The following is a 16,460-nucleotide window of genomic DNA, read 5'->3' as shown; positions in this document are numbered from 1 at the left end:
GATTGATGCACAGCCCTGTCCTGCATGAGACTGCAGAAAAGACATCACCTTTATTTCTTAGCAGAATAAGGTAAGAAAACATTAACGGCCCGAAGTTCAGCAATTTATTAAGCTTGCAATTATCACTTGTTCTTAGAAAGCCAGTGGGTACTTGATTACAGCAGATAAAACAGGATCCGCAACAAAAGCTTTATCTGTTGAGGAGGAATGCTGTTTTGCTTTTAATTATGTTTTTATTAAGAGTACACATTTAAGAGCAGTTGTTGCTAAATGTCAAATTTAGCATAAAAACGGTCTCTTGTTTGTCTTAACTGTATATTTATAAATGCAGTTATGAGGTCAGTTTTATGTTTTTTTTGTAGAAAATATGTTTTAGAAAATATAAGAGATGGAAAGAAATCTTTATTTCACCACTGAAATGTAAAGCAGCGCCATTTTTTGGCAAAGCACCATCATGATAAACAACTAATTCTAAAAATGTTAGAATACAATTATGATGTGATATATAATGATGATGGTTATGATAATAAAAATATACAATACAAAAGTGTTCAGACCTTAAAAGTCCTTTTCACAGATTCCATGGTATAACCTCAGTAGCTATATGAGCTTGTTGTGTATAAACATTTTATGGGGCCAATAGGCGACTGGTGTTTTGACCCAGCTGCATTCCTGAACTCACTCTGCTATCACCTTTCATCAGCTGTTCTCCTCCAGACTGAAACTGGAGCACATTTCACTGGATGCTCGTACGGTTTTCTTCCTAAACAGCACCGCTTCCTATTACCATGGACAAACAGCCCACGGTGGTGTTTCGAAATGTGGGGCAACTGTACTTCCCCCAAACCAGAGTGGAGTGCCACTACAGCCTGACCCCGGAGCATCAGTGGAGCAGCAGCGACTGGATCGGCATTTTTGAGGTACAGGCGCCATCATTTCAGCAAACTGAGGTCTGTGTTGTTTGTGATTTAACGATGTGTTTGCCCTCATGCCACAGGTAGGATGGTCTTCAGTGAAACAGTATTATACATATACATGGGCCCTTGTTCCTGAAGGCTACACTGAGGGTGCCAGTGTCAACTTCTGTGCACATTTCCAGGGTAAGAACTCAGACAAACACCTTAAAGAACACGATACAGTCAATAATATTCTTACGTGAAAGAGTGACTGAGCACCAGGCTGAAGCAGCGCTTCTCTGTGTGGGAGAAAGTTTGTCTGACCTCAGCCGCCGTCACTGATGGTCAGGTGTGGCCAGAGGTGTGCTCTGCTGCAAAGTAACTAAGTACATTTACTCAAGTACTGTACTGTCATTTAGAATATTTCTATTTTCTGCTACTTTATACTTCTACTTCACTACAGTTCAGACACAAATCTTGTACTTTTTATTCTCACTATATTTAGTAACTTTAGTCACATGTTAAAGACTAATAATCCAAAATATAATCAACAAATACATTAGGATGTATTTTTGTATTTTATTGTATATAAAGTAATTAAAATGATGTAATCATCAGTTAATCCAATCATCTAAAATACATTATTCTGAATAATCTCTGAGTACTGTTACTTTTAAGCATATTTTGATCCTAATACTTTTGTACTTTTACTTTTGCAAAATTTTGAATGCTTATCTTTACCTTCCGATGTAGTTACTTTTACTTGAGTAAACAATCTGAGTACTTCTTCCACACCTGTACATGTAATTACACCCAACAGTGATGTAACAGTGTGCTGATACGTCACCGCTGTGAGGTGAGAAAACGCTGGATGTTAGCAGAAACAAGAAGGAGCAAGTTGTTTAATACATCAAAAACAGGGCTGTCAGCGCTGAGTTTAACTTATTATGGTCAGTGTGGTCAACTTCAAGTTAATTTATGTCACTGAGGGCTAATTAAGAAATAGTATGTATTTATTTAGTCTTCATTATAGTACTTAATCTGGTTTATTCTGTATTACTTCATATAAAAACAACACCTTTGAGATGTTTTTCTGTCTGCCTGACACAGCATCCTACCTGCCCCGGCCCAGCACTGTGGAGTATGAGTTCATTTATGTGGATAAGCTGGGAGAGGTGTGCGCCCGTAGCCGCCCCTTCACCTTCTGCGCTCCCAAGCCGCTGGAGGAGCTGGAGACTCTGAAAGAGGAGCGAGACGAGGAGGACGGAGAGGAGGAGCTGCTCCTCGTCATCCCCAGGGCTCAGCTGCTGCAGGTGGGAAGACAAACCTTCAGCACTGCGCTGAACTGTTCCTGATAAGCCACCTTTTCCTTCATAGGAATAATAAGAGTTTGACAGAATCAAACAACAAAAAAACCCCAAACATCCTTCTAAAGTTTTTGAATATCTTCCATTAAGAAAATATTTGAATGTGAACTCCCCCGTGTTATGAGCAGAGCCGGCTGGAGGAATCGTTGAAAAAACAAGCGGAGATACAGCAGACTCTGGACGAGATGAGAAAGGAGACGGAGAACGAGAGAGAGAGCAGCGACAAAGCGAGGATGGAGTGGGAGGGCGAGAGGGAGGCGATGAAGGAGGAGATCGCAGAGCTCAGAGACAACGTGAGACAAAACTATGACACGCTGAAGAAGATGGAGGGAAAACACAAGGTACGGACAGCTCACGCTGACTCCTCTTCACCTCCAAACGGTTCTGAATTTCACTGATCACTGACTAGAGATTTTTGATTCACACACACACATGAAAAATAACTAATTTTCTTCTTCTCTCCGCATCACTGCAGGATGTGAAAAACAGTCAGGAAAATCTGACCTCTGAACTGAGCAACCTTCTGACTGAAAAAGCTGAGAGTCAGCAGCGAATCCAAGACCTGGAGGAGAACATCAAGGTCCGGAATGACAGGGAGAAAGAGGGGAACATGGAACTGGAAAGGCAAGTGTTTGAGGCGTATGCTATCTTAAAGTTTGTCCTGGTGTGTTTATTCTCCTGTGCCTAAAACAAACACTTTTGTTTTTTAATCCCACAGGCTGAAGGAGAGAGTGAAGAAAATGTCGAGTCAAATGAAACACGATGAGGAAAAGAGGAAGTCTCTGCAGGTAACTGCTTCTTCTTCTCTTGTAAAACACATATAGTTTGGTCAGAGGGAACATGCAGCTCTGTAAAGACCTCCAACCAAACAACTTTCCTGAGACCAGGTCAGATTTAGAGTAAGAACACCTTAGCTGCGCTAACTCAGGAGGAGAACCTGAGGAGTTACCACTCCTGTTCCTTCTCTTGTCTATATCAGACAGACAAAACGACATTCTCCCTTATTCCAGCTGTCCGCCACTCCCGTACATCTCTCATCTCTCTGCAGGCGGAGAACGAAGCTGCTCTGGCGGAGGTACAAGGGCTGCAGGAGCGCCTGGAGGCCAGTGAGCACGTAGCTGAGTGCCTGCGCAGGGAGCTGAGGGAGCTGGGCACCCGTCAGGGCCATGCCCACAGCGAGCTGCACCAGGCCCGGCTGCAAGTGGCCCAGCTCACCCTGCAGCTGTCCGAGGAGAACCTGGTCCTCAGGGAGGAGCGCGCCAACTGGGCCCTGGAAAGAGAAGCACACAGACACGCAGCAGAAGTGAGGATGCCTGATGCTGCACATGCCCAGCCTGTATGTAAACCTGACTCAGCCGTTCAACTTTCTCTCGTTTTTGTTTTCGTGCAGACTGACAAAAAGAAATTCCAAGAACTGAGCTGTGAGGTGCAGAGGAAGGAGGAGTGGCTCCAGGAGGAGAGGGTGGAGAGGGAGAAACTTGAAGCAGAGCTCGGGAGTGAGAGAGACTGCAATCGAGTAAGTAAATCAAATGTATCAGTATTATTATTCGTCACACAAACACACTCAGCCTTAAATAGAACCGCTCGTGCGCCACAAATCTGCAGCATCAGCTGCTCACGTTGCTCTTTGGAAACTGGAGAGCGGTGCCAGAGTTCAGCGAAGCACTTTTATAACTCGCATGCAGGCACAAATAGAAAGGCTTCCATGAACAGTGAGTAAACATTTCCTCTCGCCGTCATCAGCAGGAAAGAGGACACGCCAGGTCAGACGTGTGTGCGTGTGTGTTCAGATGGTTTGAGGGTAACGCTGCTGCCCCCTGCAGGTGCTGCTGATCGATACCAAGCAGGAGCTGCAGGAGCTGAAGGCCGGTCTGAGGAGAGCCCAGAGAGAGAGAGAGGAGCAGCAGGCGGACAAGCAGGCAGGCACTCCACACCAGCTTACAGAGTGATCGTCGATCATAAAGAAGAAGGCTCTCTTTGTCAAGAGTGTTAACTCCACCTGAGTGTGTCAGCAGTTTTGTCTCCTTTTCCCTTTCAAACTGTTTATCTTTGGGGGTGGATGGTTTTACATCTGCACAGAAAACACACATAATAGAGATAAAAATGAATTTATATAGATATAAATAACTAGATTGTTATTTACAAATTTTCAGGCTCATATTTACAGTCCGTAGTGGAAAGTAACTAAGTACGTTTACTCCAGTACTTCAATTTAGTGCCATTTGTAGTGCTTGTTTACTTGAGTACTTCCATTTTTCTGCTCCACTACATTTCAGAGGAAAATATCGTACTTGTACTCTATTTATTTTAAACTTTAGTTACTAGTTACTTTATACATTGTTAGAAATACAAAATATGATCAACAAATAAACGATGTTAAGACTTTAAAGCTGCAACATGAGAGGACACCACTCAAATTTACTCACTCAATTCATTTCTTATTCTTCATCCTCTTTCTCTTGTTCTTCAAATCTGTGACACCGTTAGGGCCTGCTGAGCTACATCCAGCAGTTAGAGCAGAGGTTGGGGATTAAGTCAAATGGCGAAACCCCCACATGTATCTGTGAGTAATGAAGTTTGAAACACAGCACTTCTATTTCACTGCGCTGCAACGAGCACCAAAGTGAAGAGTCTGCCCTGATTTAAACAGCTCCTGGCTCTTCCTCGGAGGATGACGAGGATGCTTCCTCAGCCTCGTCCAGATCGATCTGTTCACCTCTTTTACCGTCCGGTCACCTGGAACGACCCGACAGAGCCGAGATCCCCGCTGAGACACACGCCCAGAACAGAGAGGACACACCAGCCTCTGACGCGCAGGTAAGCAGTCCTGTTCACAGGTGAGCTGAACGAGGCGTAACACCACCTGCTTCCAAACTCACATCACACATTTAGACTATAGATCAGAGTTATAGACAATAGATCAGAGTTATAGACTATAGATCAGAGTTATAGACTATAGATTATGGTAAAAGACTATAGATCTGGGTTATAGACTATAGATCAGGGTTATAGACTATAGATCAGAGTTACAGACTATAGATCAGAGTTATAGACTATAGAACTATAGAACTATCTATCTAGACTATAGATTAGGGTTATAGACTATCTATTGGTGTTATAGACTGTATTTCTAAGTAAATGTTGTCACTTAAATGAGATCACATATAGTTCTCTTATCTATGCCTTGTTTTACAACTACACAGTACTGAAATGTTTTAAAGTGATTCAGATTCAGAATATATTTGAAGATACAAATCTAAGAAATCTATTAAAATATTTAGGTGCTAATGAAATTAATACAAGTACCACACCTTGTATTTTGTTTTTCAGTAATGGCAGCGCACGAATATTAGAAATTATCTTGAAAAAATACAACCACTGATCCACATTACTGGGTCCCACACAGATGTTTTGGACGTTTTTATTATCAAACGACAGATAAATCTGCAGTTTGCATCCATCTCTGCTTCTGTCTGCTCAATCAGGATGTGAGGAGGCATCAGTGTGAAAACAGAGCTGGCGAAACAAAGAGACTGATCCTGCCAGAACTTGTCGACCCCATCCTGAGGTGACAATTCTGGCTTTCTACCAGTCATAGTGGAAACCTTGTGTCCCCCTCCATGACTGGAATGACCTCTCCTAAAACACTATGTGATGACTTCATTCACACTCTCCTCCCTGGCAGACTGGGTGTTGTTTCATAAAAGCTGTCATTCCACTTAAAAATAGCAGCCATTATAAAATAGGTTATGTGAAGCAAGTGGTAGATCAGCAGGAATAGAGAGGTGGGATTCATTAACCTTCTTACTGACTGTGTTTTCTGTTTATTTCTGTATCTTCTGAACAACCTCCAACTGTCTTTCTGTCTGCAGTGAGCTGGCTGACTCCCCCATGTGGTAACATGTAGCTGGATGACGGACGGCAAGCTGCTTGTTTTCCACTGCGATGCAAGTTCATGTGGGTCTTAAGAAAGCCAAGTAGCATTTTGTGCTTATTCTATTGATTTTTATGTAGTTGTTCATGTGGAAGACGGCCTTCAAAAAGGTCTTATTTTACAGTGTAGCGCTTTCACTTCTCGAGTGCCTGTATTCAAAGAAAACATGGCATAAGTTCTAAGTCTTAAATGTCCAGAATTGTGTTTGTTGTAGTGGTGTAATAACGGTTTTATTACTGTTAGGATTAATAAACCTAAAGTGCTAGTGCTTCTCGTCTCTGTGCTCTCATTCATAATTTGTAAAATTTTTGTTTTTTAGCTTTTTAGCTGATTCAAGTGTCAATATGTTGCAGCTGGTGCCATGATTAGCTTGAATTGAACACATTACATCTTGCTTTGCTGGCACATCACTCCGTAACCTCTGCATGTGAGTGTGAGTCCTGAAGCCGTGTCCAAAGCGTGGGTGTGTGTTACAGACAAGTGTGAGATGTTCTGTTGTAGCTTGTTGAGCACAGTGTCAGATGGGTGGAACATGAACGTTAATGCATTACTGAGCTTCTGATGGAGAGACAGGCCTTTTTAAAGAAATATAATCAAATATATGTTAATAGATGTCTGTATTTTGGTGAAAATATTACATTTTTAAATATTTCCTTATAGTGCATAATTAATGTACATTCAAAGCATACAGCTCCAGCCTTAAAGAGCAGCAGCTGTGTTTCCATGTCAAGGTGTGTGAAGAAGACGACAACTGGACACTGGAAGGTCTGAGAACAAAAAGCGCCTTTATCAAAATACAAGAAAGACAACAAGAAATAACAAATAAGCAAACAATAAGCAGCAAATAAGCGAAAATGTAAAAAACCCCAAGTCTTTGTTTTTCTGTGTGTGTGTGTGTGTGTGTATATATCAGAGTCATTTTGGCATAAATCCAATCGAAATGAAACTCATGAGGTGTCTGAATCCCTGAACATGAAGACAAGATATTTGCAGGCTACAAAGATTGTTTATAAAAAGTAAGACATCAGTTAAAAAAACAACAACAAAATGTAACAGAGACGAGACGGTTCCAGCTTCACAAGTCACATGAGATCATGAAATTTCCTCGATCACATGATACAGAGTGAATATATTTCACATCAACGAGCTGAATAGATTTTCTTATTACTTTTGTTTTTGTCCAGATGTGATGAAACATCTGTCTTTGGTATTTTTTTTTCATTTACTCACCATCTTACACACAGAGCTGAGGCCGTGGTGACCTCGTCCACGGAGAATCTATTGCACCAGCTCAAACTCAAGAAAAGAAAAACAGGAAAACAATTTATCATGAAGTTATACGATGTAGAAACATCATTAAATACTAAACAACAAAGTATGAAGAATTGGCTGACGATGTGCAAAACATTGACCGTGTGTGTGTGTGTGTGTGTGAGACAGAGGAAGAGAAACAGACTGAGGAAAATCACAGATATACATTTTGTCTTTTACCTCAGTCACAATTGTGATATTGCCATCCTATAATATCACAATTAAAAAAAAAACAACAACCCATCATCACAGTGTCAGTGTGTTGCATCAACGTCTGTGTCCTTGATGGTTTTACACCCGGTGCTTAAGACCTGTTTCATGTTTCCACACGCTGGTGTTTTCCCACAGTGGTCACGTCGGATCTGTTCTCTTCTGCTTCGTTCAGGGAGTGAATGCCTCTGTGTACGACGACCAGGAACACGCAGTCCTCTTTTCAGACGCTGGCACCATCTTTGAAGCATGCTGATGGAGAATCTTTTCCCTTACAACTACTAAGGAGTTGAGTCAGACCCACGTTGTCTTTCATTACACCAACAGTGTCAGATTTATACATAAAAAAAAGCTGTAAAGTCTCGTCGAAAAACGAATATTAAGTATTTATTGTACAAAATCCGTGTTTTTGCATCACTCATGAGATACAGCACACATGAACGCGCATCATTTGAACATACTGCCCTGCACGTCAGCAGACAGGTCACCCGAAGTAAAGCTTTTGTCTCGGCGTCAATCAATGTTGGACGGTTGCAACCTCAGTTACAGTTGATCGTGCGCTTCTTGGTTAGCTTGCATCGACATCAATGTCCTGCTGTCCACCAGAAGTCTTTGGGTGCGTGAAAGCTTTTCGTTTTTTGCTACAAAACCTCTTTAATGCGCATTTTTAGGAGAACTTCTGCATAAAGTGGATTATGGCGGTGGTGACACACTCATGCACACACACATACACACCTGAGGTTTTCTGTGAAGTAAACTGCCTATAAGGGTTTTGTCTGTTCGGATGATTCTTCGCTCATGTTTACAAAATGAAAATATTATGGCTTACCTGTACCTGGTTGCTGTACCAAGGGCATGTGCAGCATGCTCGACAACTTGAATAACCCCGACCCCTCGTGAGAAGAACGTTTGTTGAAGATGGGGCCCTCGTGTCGGAGCATTCGCACCAACCGTTTTCTTAAAATACTGGACTGACAGGTGAGACGCGGCCCTGATAGAATCAACCTGAGATCGTGTGATGACATTAAATCTACCCTGCAGATTCTTTAGTCAAAGTACGTTTCGTTAAACGATTGTGTGTCATTTTGTGAAGAGGTGGAGACGCGTCACTGTGTTTGTTTTGCATTGGGCCTTGTTTGGATCACGAGCACCAGAGCTGAGATCACAGTTGAACACTTCCTCCTCTCGCTCGCTTCCGGGTGGTTTCGCACCATGTGCTTGTCGCATTGTGAGTTTTGAGTCCTGCTCTGTCTTCGCTATTGCTCTCTTTACTCTCTTTGCTATTGCTTCTCGCTGTGTCCAATAAAGCTGAAATGCATAAAATTAAAAAAGCTTAAAAAAAAAAACAACAACACATATATGAGTGGAAAATATACAAGGAAAAGAGCTCCATGAACAGGCATAAAGAAAGACCACAAATGTGTACATGCTTTGGAAAAAAAATGCCTAAAAAAATAAGTAGCATATCTCTGAATAGTAATAAAAGGAATTCTGAGAAGATGTTTTGCGGCAAATGGACACCACATAGTTCTATTGTTGCAATGTATTTTTTACCATCAATTTTATACAAAGCATAGCCCTTATAGATAGCGGAGGAGTGCATTTTCTTCTCCACCACCTTTCACTCCTCTTTGTGGTGGATGACCTTTGAAATACCTTTTAGACAGTCTCATTTTGGCACAGTGATTTTCTCAACCCGCTGACTTTTAGTGCTTTTGCTTCTCCCACTCTTTGCTTCCTATACTGAATTTAACACATCTTCCTTCCAGTCAACATGTACAGTATATGTAAATATGTGCTACATGCCACACTGTTGTCGTATAAGAGCCCAATTGTGTGAGGTTTCTGGGAGACGTTGCTGGGCGAGGGCTTGGCCATCTGAAGGAGGAAGCAGCATCGTAGTGTCTCTCTCACTGCGTTTTCCCAGCAGCGCCTTTCTTTTGCACGCCCGCCGCCGCCTCCCCGCACGGCTCCCCATCACTGTCCGCCCCTCGCTCTCGCTCCTCGTCCCAGTAGTCGTCCTCTTCCTCCTCCTCTTCCTCCTCAACGGTCGACTCATATGTGGCCTTCTCCTCTTGCTTGATGGCTTGAATGGCAGGGGGGGCGGCCGCAGCGCTATCCCCGGAGTCGCTGCTGTCCTCGAAGGCCTCGGGGTTCTCCAGCATCTCCCTGATCAGCGGAGGCATGGGGCCTGGGATCTCTGTCTTCAGTGTGATGGCTCTCTCTGCACCTACAGGCACACACACATTTGTTCAGTGGTTAGTGTATGAAGAGGACAGAACCTCTTGCACAATGTCCATGTTTCACTTCATGAAAACATATATGCAGATGATGGTAGAGTCTCTCTGATAGAGCTATTTTGCATGCATGGTTCTTATTATACAGTGATATTAAACAATCTTAATTTCTCACAAATCAACTCTTTCTAAAAAAGATGTCTTACTTTTGAATGAAACTCTTCATTTGATCTCCAAGGCTTTATTATTTTTAACCAGTCATCTCCTAAATAAGGCTGCGCATTGTTTGAAATGTTTTGACATTAGCGCCAATATGGCACTTAAGTTTGAATACCCAGTCCTACTTCTAATCTACATGCAGAACATCAGCTGACCTTTGGTGCTGATTCCTCGGAGGTCGGTGACTTTCATCAGCATGCGGGGAAACATGTGAGGCTTGTTCGGGCGTCTGCGGCGGGTGTAGATCTTCAGTGCCTCTAGCAGCGGCTCCTGCAGCTTGTCTACCTTCTGTGGCTCCTCCAGGTCCATACGGTCTGAAACAAAGACGCACATTTGAAGAGGTAGGGAAATGCGAGCAGTTTGTAAGCCAACAGCAGCACGCTAGCAGGCGGCACCTTACCTCCGCAGATGAGACAGATTGCACTGAGTAGGCCCGTCTCTGTGTCGTCCATCTCCAAAGGCAGCAGCTGACCAGCGAAGGCAAACACCAGGTCTGTGAGAGGACCGAAGCCAGCGTTGTGCATCTGGGTCCTGTTGAGAGTCAGGCCATCTGAGAAGGTCATTGTGTCCTGTTCTGGGGTGTAGCGAGTGCATATCCTCAGCATCTACACAGGGAGCAAAGAGATAAAGTGGGCGGTTAGTAAAAGCAAGGTGGCAGCTGTTCAAAAAACACAGCTGAATTTTTCAGGAGCTGTTTATATTGACAAGGTAAGCAGCGTGACAAATGAGGAAGCGTTAGGGAGGTGGAAGGGGAGTCGGTTAAAGAGTAGTAGGAGCATGTGGTTGGTACCAGGATGTCCAGGCATGCAGATTTGAGGAGGGTGATCTGGTCAGCGATGGTGAGCGTAGTGAAGCCTGGTAGCCGCTTGGCAAACTCCACAATCTTTATAATGCACTTAGTGGACAGCTCACTGAACTTATCCCACAGGCCCAAGTCCAGCTGTACTCTGTGGTCAGCACTTGAATTCTGGGAGAGAGAAAGAGGGACACTTTGGTCTTTTGGCTGTGCAGAGTCCGTTCTGTGTTTGTCCTTACGGCAAAGCGGTGAGCTAATGCTTCTGTGGAGTGTGTGAATGAGATTATTCAGTTAAACTCACTGTGGTGTATTTTCCTAGTTGGCACAGAGATGGAAAGGTCTCTTGGTGAGCTTTGCTGACTTTGTTAACCAGCTCCTCCAGCTCTCCACTCAGCTCATAGTTCTCCGGCAGCACCACCTCCTCCTTCACATCCTTCTTCTTTTTGTTCCTGTCGTTGCGCACCGCTACAGGGAAACAGGCACATGCACACTCCACCTTAGATTTTTCTTCAAACTCTTTGTTGTTTGATACAGAAATGGTTGTGGCCCATATTTTCTCCTCACCTTCTTTGGACATGCCAACCTCAAAGCACTTCTGCAGCCGACAGTACTGGCAGCGGTTACGGGTCACTTTGTTGATCTGGCAGTTCTTGTCTCGGTGGCAGGTATACACCATGTTCTTTTGGATACTGCGCCGGAAGAAGCCCTGAAACCCACAGAGGAAAATGTCTCATGCACTGTTTCATGACAGGAAAAAAATGCTCTCGTGATCTCAGAAAATAAATTCTATTGCTGCTAGCAGAGATGGCAGTGTTGGTCTGTCGGTTGGTGCAGACTGAAATGTCTCAACAACTATTAGATTACCATGACACTGCCACAGACATTCACGCCCACCTCAGGCAGAATTGTAATCAGTATGATGAATCTTTGACTTTTTTCATCTAGCGCCATCACCAGGTCAAAGTGTGGTTTAGATTACCTGCAGAGCCCTAACATTCCTGTCATCCTCAGCTATCCTGTTTTGAACTAATTAGCAAATGATAGCATGCCAAACTTAGATTGTGAACATGGCTGACGTTGTGTCAGCGTGCTAGCATTGTCTGTTAGCGTGCAGCTCAAAGCATGGCTGTCCCTAAGTGCAGCCTCACTGAGGCATTGCATGGCTGTAGATTCGTAGTCTTGCTTATTTTTCAATTTCATAATGCTTATAAAATCAAGTGCAATACACTCAAGGGTGCATTGCATAAATAAGTAGCCTGCTAGCACAGGAATAGTACGGGCTGTTGTCTCACATAGAACTGAGAAGTCGTCTTTCACTGCTTCACTCTTGGCCGTGAACATCCATTTATTGGCCTCTGTATGTAAACTGCATGCACACAAAACCTCTATTGAATGATCTCAAAATGTTAAGCGTGTTCATTTTTTCCACTTCATTTACGCTCTAAATCCCAACTTCAACAACAGTTTTATTCAGTTTAGATGCAGTAACCGTTCATTGGTCACACACAGTACAGCACATTGTTCAGCTCTGTCACATCAATAATGTGCAGTACTAGTGAAGATACACTAGAGGGCAGCTTTACTGAAGCAAACAGTTCTCTGTGAGGCTCCAGCTGAACATCAGGTCCTCACTCAGGCCCAGTCAGCTGTTCGCTTCATACACTTCCTGTAAACTCTTCGTGTGTCCCTGGCTTCACTAACCTTGCAGCCCTCACAGGAGCTCACGCCATAGTGATAACCAGATGACTTGTCCTGGCACACAAAGCACGGCTTGTAGACACGAGGAGGAGGAGGAGGGGAAGGAGAGCTGGGCACCATCTCCTCTGAGCTGGTGCTCTGGGTCTCCACCGCTGCAGGAAGGGAGAGAGAAAAGAACCATTTAAGGTCTCTTATTGTATCAGAGCATCTTGTTTACCTTCGTTTTTACAGTCTTTGAAACTATGATGAAAGCTAATACAAGAAATGAGTGAGAGAGAAAGAGTGGTGGACAAACAACCCCCAGCCCCATGCATGCCACCCCTTGGAGCCAGAAGGAAAGCTCAAAGGCAGACATTTTTAAGAGAAAAGGGAGGGGGGACACTGTTGATTGACAGGGACTTAAAAGAGACACAATTAGCTGATGGCCAGATGGCCCTGCTGATAAAATGCTGATTGGCAGCTGAGATTTGATTGGCTTCTCCATTTACTGGTGAGTGGGGGGAGCAGCATACCTCTGCTGACTTTTTGACTGACATCTGAATTTTTGCATCTGCTGTGTGTGTGTGCGTGTGTGTGTGTGTGTGTCACTTTTTTTATTTGAAAGGCTGTCCAACCAGACCTGCCTATATACCTCCAGCCCCATGTGAACAAACAGAGGCGGGATGTTTATGAGACACGGCTGTCTCCCTCTGCTCCTTCCCACTGTCTCGCTGAAGAAAATGTCACACTGTATAACACCATTTGCCGGCCACAGGCAAAGTCATTCAACTGCTGCTAATGAAAAGGCTCAGAGCGAACAGCATGAAGCACACGCAGGGGCGAGTCCATCCAGCGGATTAAAACACTCAGATTAGAGCAGGAGAAGAGTGAAAGAGCAACACGCCTGGTACACATTTGAAGGTGATGACTACAGAACAACCGGATTCCTTCGAACATGCCTTTCAACTTTCACCTTCAGTCACCCCAACTTCACCTCCCTCTGCCCATTCCCACCCCCACTCCCTTGTTTCCTGGCCCTAAATTCCTCAGTGCAGGCTGGACAGGGTTTAATAGTTGCCCAGGCTCATAAGCGGCCCTATAAAGGTTGTGTCTGGGATGGGGAGGAGGCCCCCGGCCTGGCTGACGGCCTCTTTATTGGGATCCAGTCACCTTGGGCAGCTATTCACATCAACTGCTCCATCCTTGGATCCCTTCCTAGTAAAAATAAAGAATCTGGGGTCAAAAACCCAAAGTCACAGCCCCTCCTGCCACCTTCAATGGATAACACAGGACTGAACCAAATGTGGCCCCCACCCCACCGCAGCAACCCCAACCTGAACCCACAGCTTGTCATTAACAAGAGTGGTAAGGTTTCAAAAACACAGAGGCTGAGGCACAAAGGAATAATCTAATAAAAACACAGAGGGAAAAATGAAAAGAGAAAGAAAGGGGAAGAAGGAGGTGAGTCCGAGGACAGAAACTTCCCAGTGGCCGAGAGGTTAAATAAAATCCTGACCATTTAACTTTGACCTTGACTTAAGAAGGCCACTACTAACTACATGACCAGCAGCTTGCTTTAAAGTTCAACGCAGTGCTTAAATATGACACAGCGCTCGATTAATCATGACTGACTGCATCCTGCAACGTGTTTCTGTGCAGCTGCTCATCAAAAAATAAATCACTATGACCTGATAAAAACAGGATTTAAGAAACTGAGAGATTTTTTGTTTTATCTGGACAGCCACATATTTTATATTGATCTTAACTGGTTCAACTGGCTTCATACACTGTGACATGTAAGTTTCTCTTGTGAGAACAATCTGAAATGGAAATAAAAAACACACCACTGGTCATTAATTCGTTGATGACACGGGTGCATGAATTCGAACATTTCTGTTATTTTAAAGTTCCAGAGTGAGTTTAAACAATATTAATACAGAACATTTTCTCAACACATTGCAATTCAAAACATCAGTCTGTTGCAACGACATTACATCAAATAGTTCCTCTCTTTCCCACATTCAGTTAACAGCAAACAACTGGCATCTGTTGTAAAAACTGGACCACTTTGGGCTGTTTACTCCTTTATTTCATATTATAATACATGTATTTTACCCTGTTAGTGCATTTTGCTATATTGATATTTAACAGTGATGTGCAGAAACAAAATAGCATGTGTGCCAAAATACCTGAATGAGTCAGGATATTTTAATTTATTTAGTATAAATTCATGTGGGCTCACTTGTGAAAACTGCTTAATACTTGAATTCTTTAAATTTGAGATAAATGCAGTTTGAAACACCGCTGCAATCAGAGCTGAAACAAGTCATCAATTAGCTGAATTTATCACAGCTCACAAAAATATGACTGAACCATATGCAAGGTAAAATAAATATAATAACAATGTTGTACAATTATTTTGACAGATATTGTGATTTTAAGTGAGAATGGTTTTGCATTTTCATTTGCATGTTCCCTCAGGCCTGGAGAATGACTTGTAGGCATTTCAGTAGCACCACAGCTGCATTTCTAAAGTTGTGACACATTTTACCATCATCAAATGACTGCAGCTCCTGCGATCGGGGTGTTGCACTAGGCCGTACTGTGTCGATTAATTGCTCACAGGCAGAAGAAAGAAAAAATAAGCAGAAACAGGCCAAGAGCCCATACGATCACTACTGATGCATTAAAAAGGAAAAAAAAAAAGATCATTCCAGCATTCGTTTTATCCGCTATGTGACCCAAGTCCTCAAGAATGCACCGAGCCGCTCGCTTCCAGCTTCTCACTTATGAGGATTTGCTGCTTTTCTTTGTCTGCTGTGACAGTACATGAAATACATGTGAGCTCTGGACTGTTAGTGGTACCATACAACATATTCTGACATTTTAGAGACCAAATGATTAACTGAGAAAGCAAGTGACAAATTAATTGATATGTAAAAAAAACTGTTGGTTGAAGGCCTGGAACTGATGATTTATGTCGTCAGAGAGATTATGAGATTATCGTCTCTGCCAATGTCATGTACTTCTTCTGTAAAGGTATGCAGACGTGTGCAGGAAAATGTATCACGTTTCACACACGTTTATGAGTAAACAAAGAGCTGCTTGTTAAGCAGGGGGTAAACACTATTATGTAGAGCCCAGGTGTAGGAGGTGGAGGTGAGAGGGGCGGAGCTGAATGAATGGCACTGTAACTCGATCACTGTTTTCTGTTTACATAGTAACACTGACAATGTAAAAGAGGCCCAGACAGAACAAGTGGAAAAAATGGCTCCCATTGAAACGGAGAAGCTGCATATGGCGCCAGGAGAGAGGCAGTGACTGACACTGTCTGAGGGCGGTGAGAGCGGGGCGAGGAGGGGCGTGACTCCCAGAAACATGACGGAGAGAGACAGGGTGAGAGACACTGGGCTGAAGGCAGAGAGAGAGAGAGAGGTGGGGGTGGTGGTGGGGACTTTACCTGGCGTGGAGAGAGAAGGAGAGGAGCCAAAAACTGTCAGCAGCTGTCATCACCCTGAACTGAGCTCGGCCTCAGAGCCTGCGCTCGAGAAAAAAAAAAACAACCTCTCCCTTCTTAACCTACAGCTCACCTCTTAGCGTGTCACAACATCAATCGGCACACCTCCACCGGACACAGAACACACGAGACGACTCGCGTGAATCAGCCTCATCTCACACGCGACACACACTACAAGTATCACCCGCCGTCATAGTCTGTATCTCTACGTTTCATCACCTATCCAAAAGTCCCCTCCTGTCCTATCAGCGAGTGGCTGCACAATAGGATTCCTTCATGTTGCTTCACTTGATCTC

At 43.6% G+C, this 16,460-nt stretch overlaps 2 protein-coding genes across 3 annotated transcripts in view; one reads left to right on the top strand and one right to left on the bottom strand.

Annotated features, from left to right (window-relative positions):
* The first annotated feature begins 773 nt into the window (after window positions 1-773).
* LOC121622289 (calcium-binding and coiled-coil domain-containing protein 1-like) lies at window positions 774-6,435 on the top strand. The gene is made up of 13 exons (XM_041959220.1): window positions 774-920; window positions 998-1,100; window positions 2,007-2,209; window positions 2,392-2,604; window positions 2,739-2,887; window positions 2,982-3,051; window positions 3,312-3,566; window positions 3,654-3,779; window positions 4,087-4,182; window positions 4,751-4,826; window positions 4,914-5,080; window positions 5,749-5,831; window positions 6,136-6,435. The coding sequence occupies exons 1-13, from the start codon at window positions 789-791 to the stop codon at window positions 6,161-6,163; spliced, it is 1,701 nt and encodes a 566-aa protein (XP_041815154.1). The 5' UTR covers window positions 774-788; the 3' UTR covers window positions 6,164-6,435.
* A 528-nt stretch (window positions 6,436-6,963) lies between these two features.
* Window positions 6,964-16,460, bottom strand: part of LOC121614144 (retinoic acid receptor gamma-A-like) — a 35,797-nt gene continuing 26,300 nt past the window's right edge. For both annotated transcript variants that reach the window (XM_041947938.1, XM_041947947.1), the window contains 7 exons: window positions 12,672-12,820; window positions 11,535-11,676; window positions 11,272-11,435; window positions 10,965-11,141; window positions 10,575-10,779; window positions 10,330-10,488; window positions 6,964-9,948 (listed from right to left, as the gene is read on the bottom strand). In XM_041947938.1, the coding sequence (XP_041803872.1) occupies window positions 9,629-9,948; window positions 10,330-10,488; window positions 10,575-10,779; window positions 10,965-11,141; window positions 11,272-11,435; window positions 11,535-11,676; window positions 12,672-12,820 (1,316 nt within the window). In that variant the 3' untranslated portion in view covers window positions 6,964-9,628. The remainder of the gene's footprint in view (window positions 9,949-10,329; window positions 10,489-10,574; window positions 10,780-10,964; window positions 11,142-11,271; window positions 11,436-11,534; window positions 11,677-12,671; window positions 12,821-16,460) is intronic.

The sequence above is a fragment of the Chelmon rostratus genome, chromosome 2, assembly GCF_017976325.1.
Source record: "Chelmon rostratus isolate fCheRos1 chromosome 2, fCheRos1.pri, whole genome shotgun sequence".
Classification (NCBI taxonomy): Eukaryota; Metazoa; Chordata; class Actinopteri; order Chaetodontiformes; family Chaetodontidae; genus Chelmon; species Chelmon rostratus.
Note: the sequence above shows the minus strand (reverse complement) of the source record. Positions and strands in the feature narration are given on the sequence as shown.

Bases quoted from the DNA above. Each gene is read 5' to 3' on its own strand.
- LOC121622289 (XM_041959220.1), top strand. From the start codon at position 789: ATGGACAAACAGCCCACGGTGGTGTTTCGAAATGTGGGGCAACTGTAC. The intron at 3,780-4,086 runs GTAAGTAAATCA...TGCCCCCTGCAG, and splicing joins GTGAGAGAGACTGCAATCGA to GTGCTGCTGATCGATACCAA. The intron at 4,827-4,913 runs GTGAGTAATGAA...TGATTTAAACAG, and splicing joins CGAAACCCCCACATGTATCT to CTCCTGGCTCTTCCTCGGAG.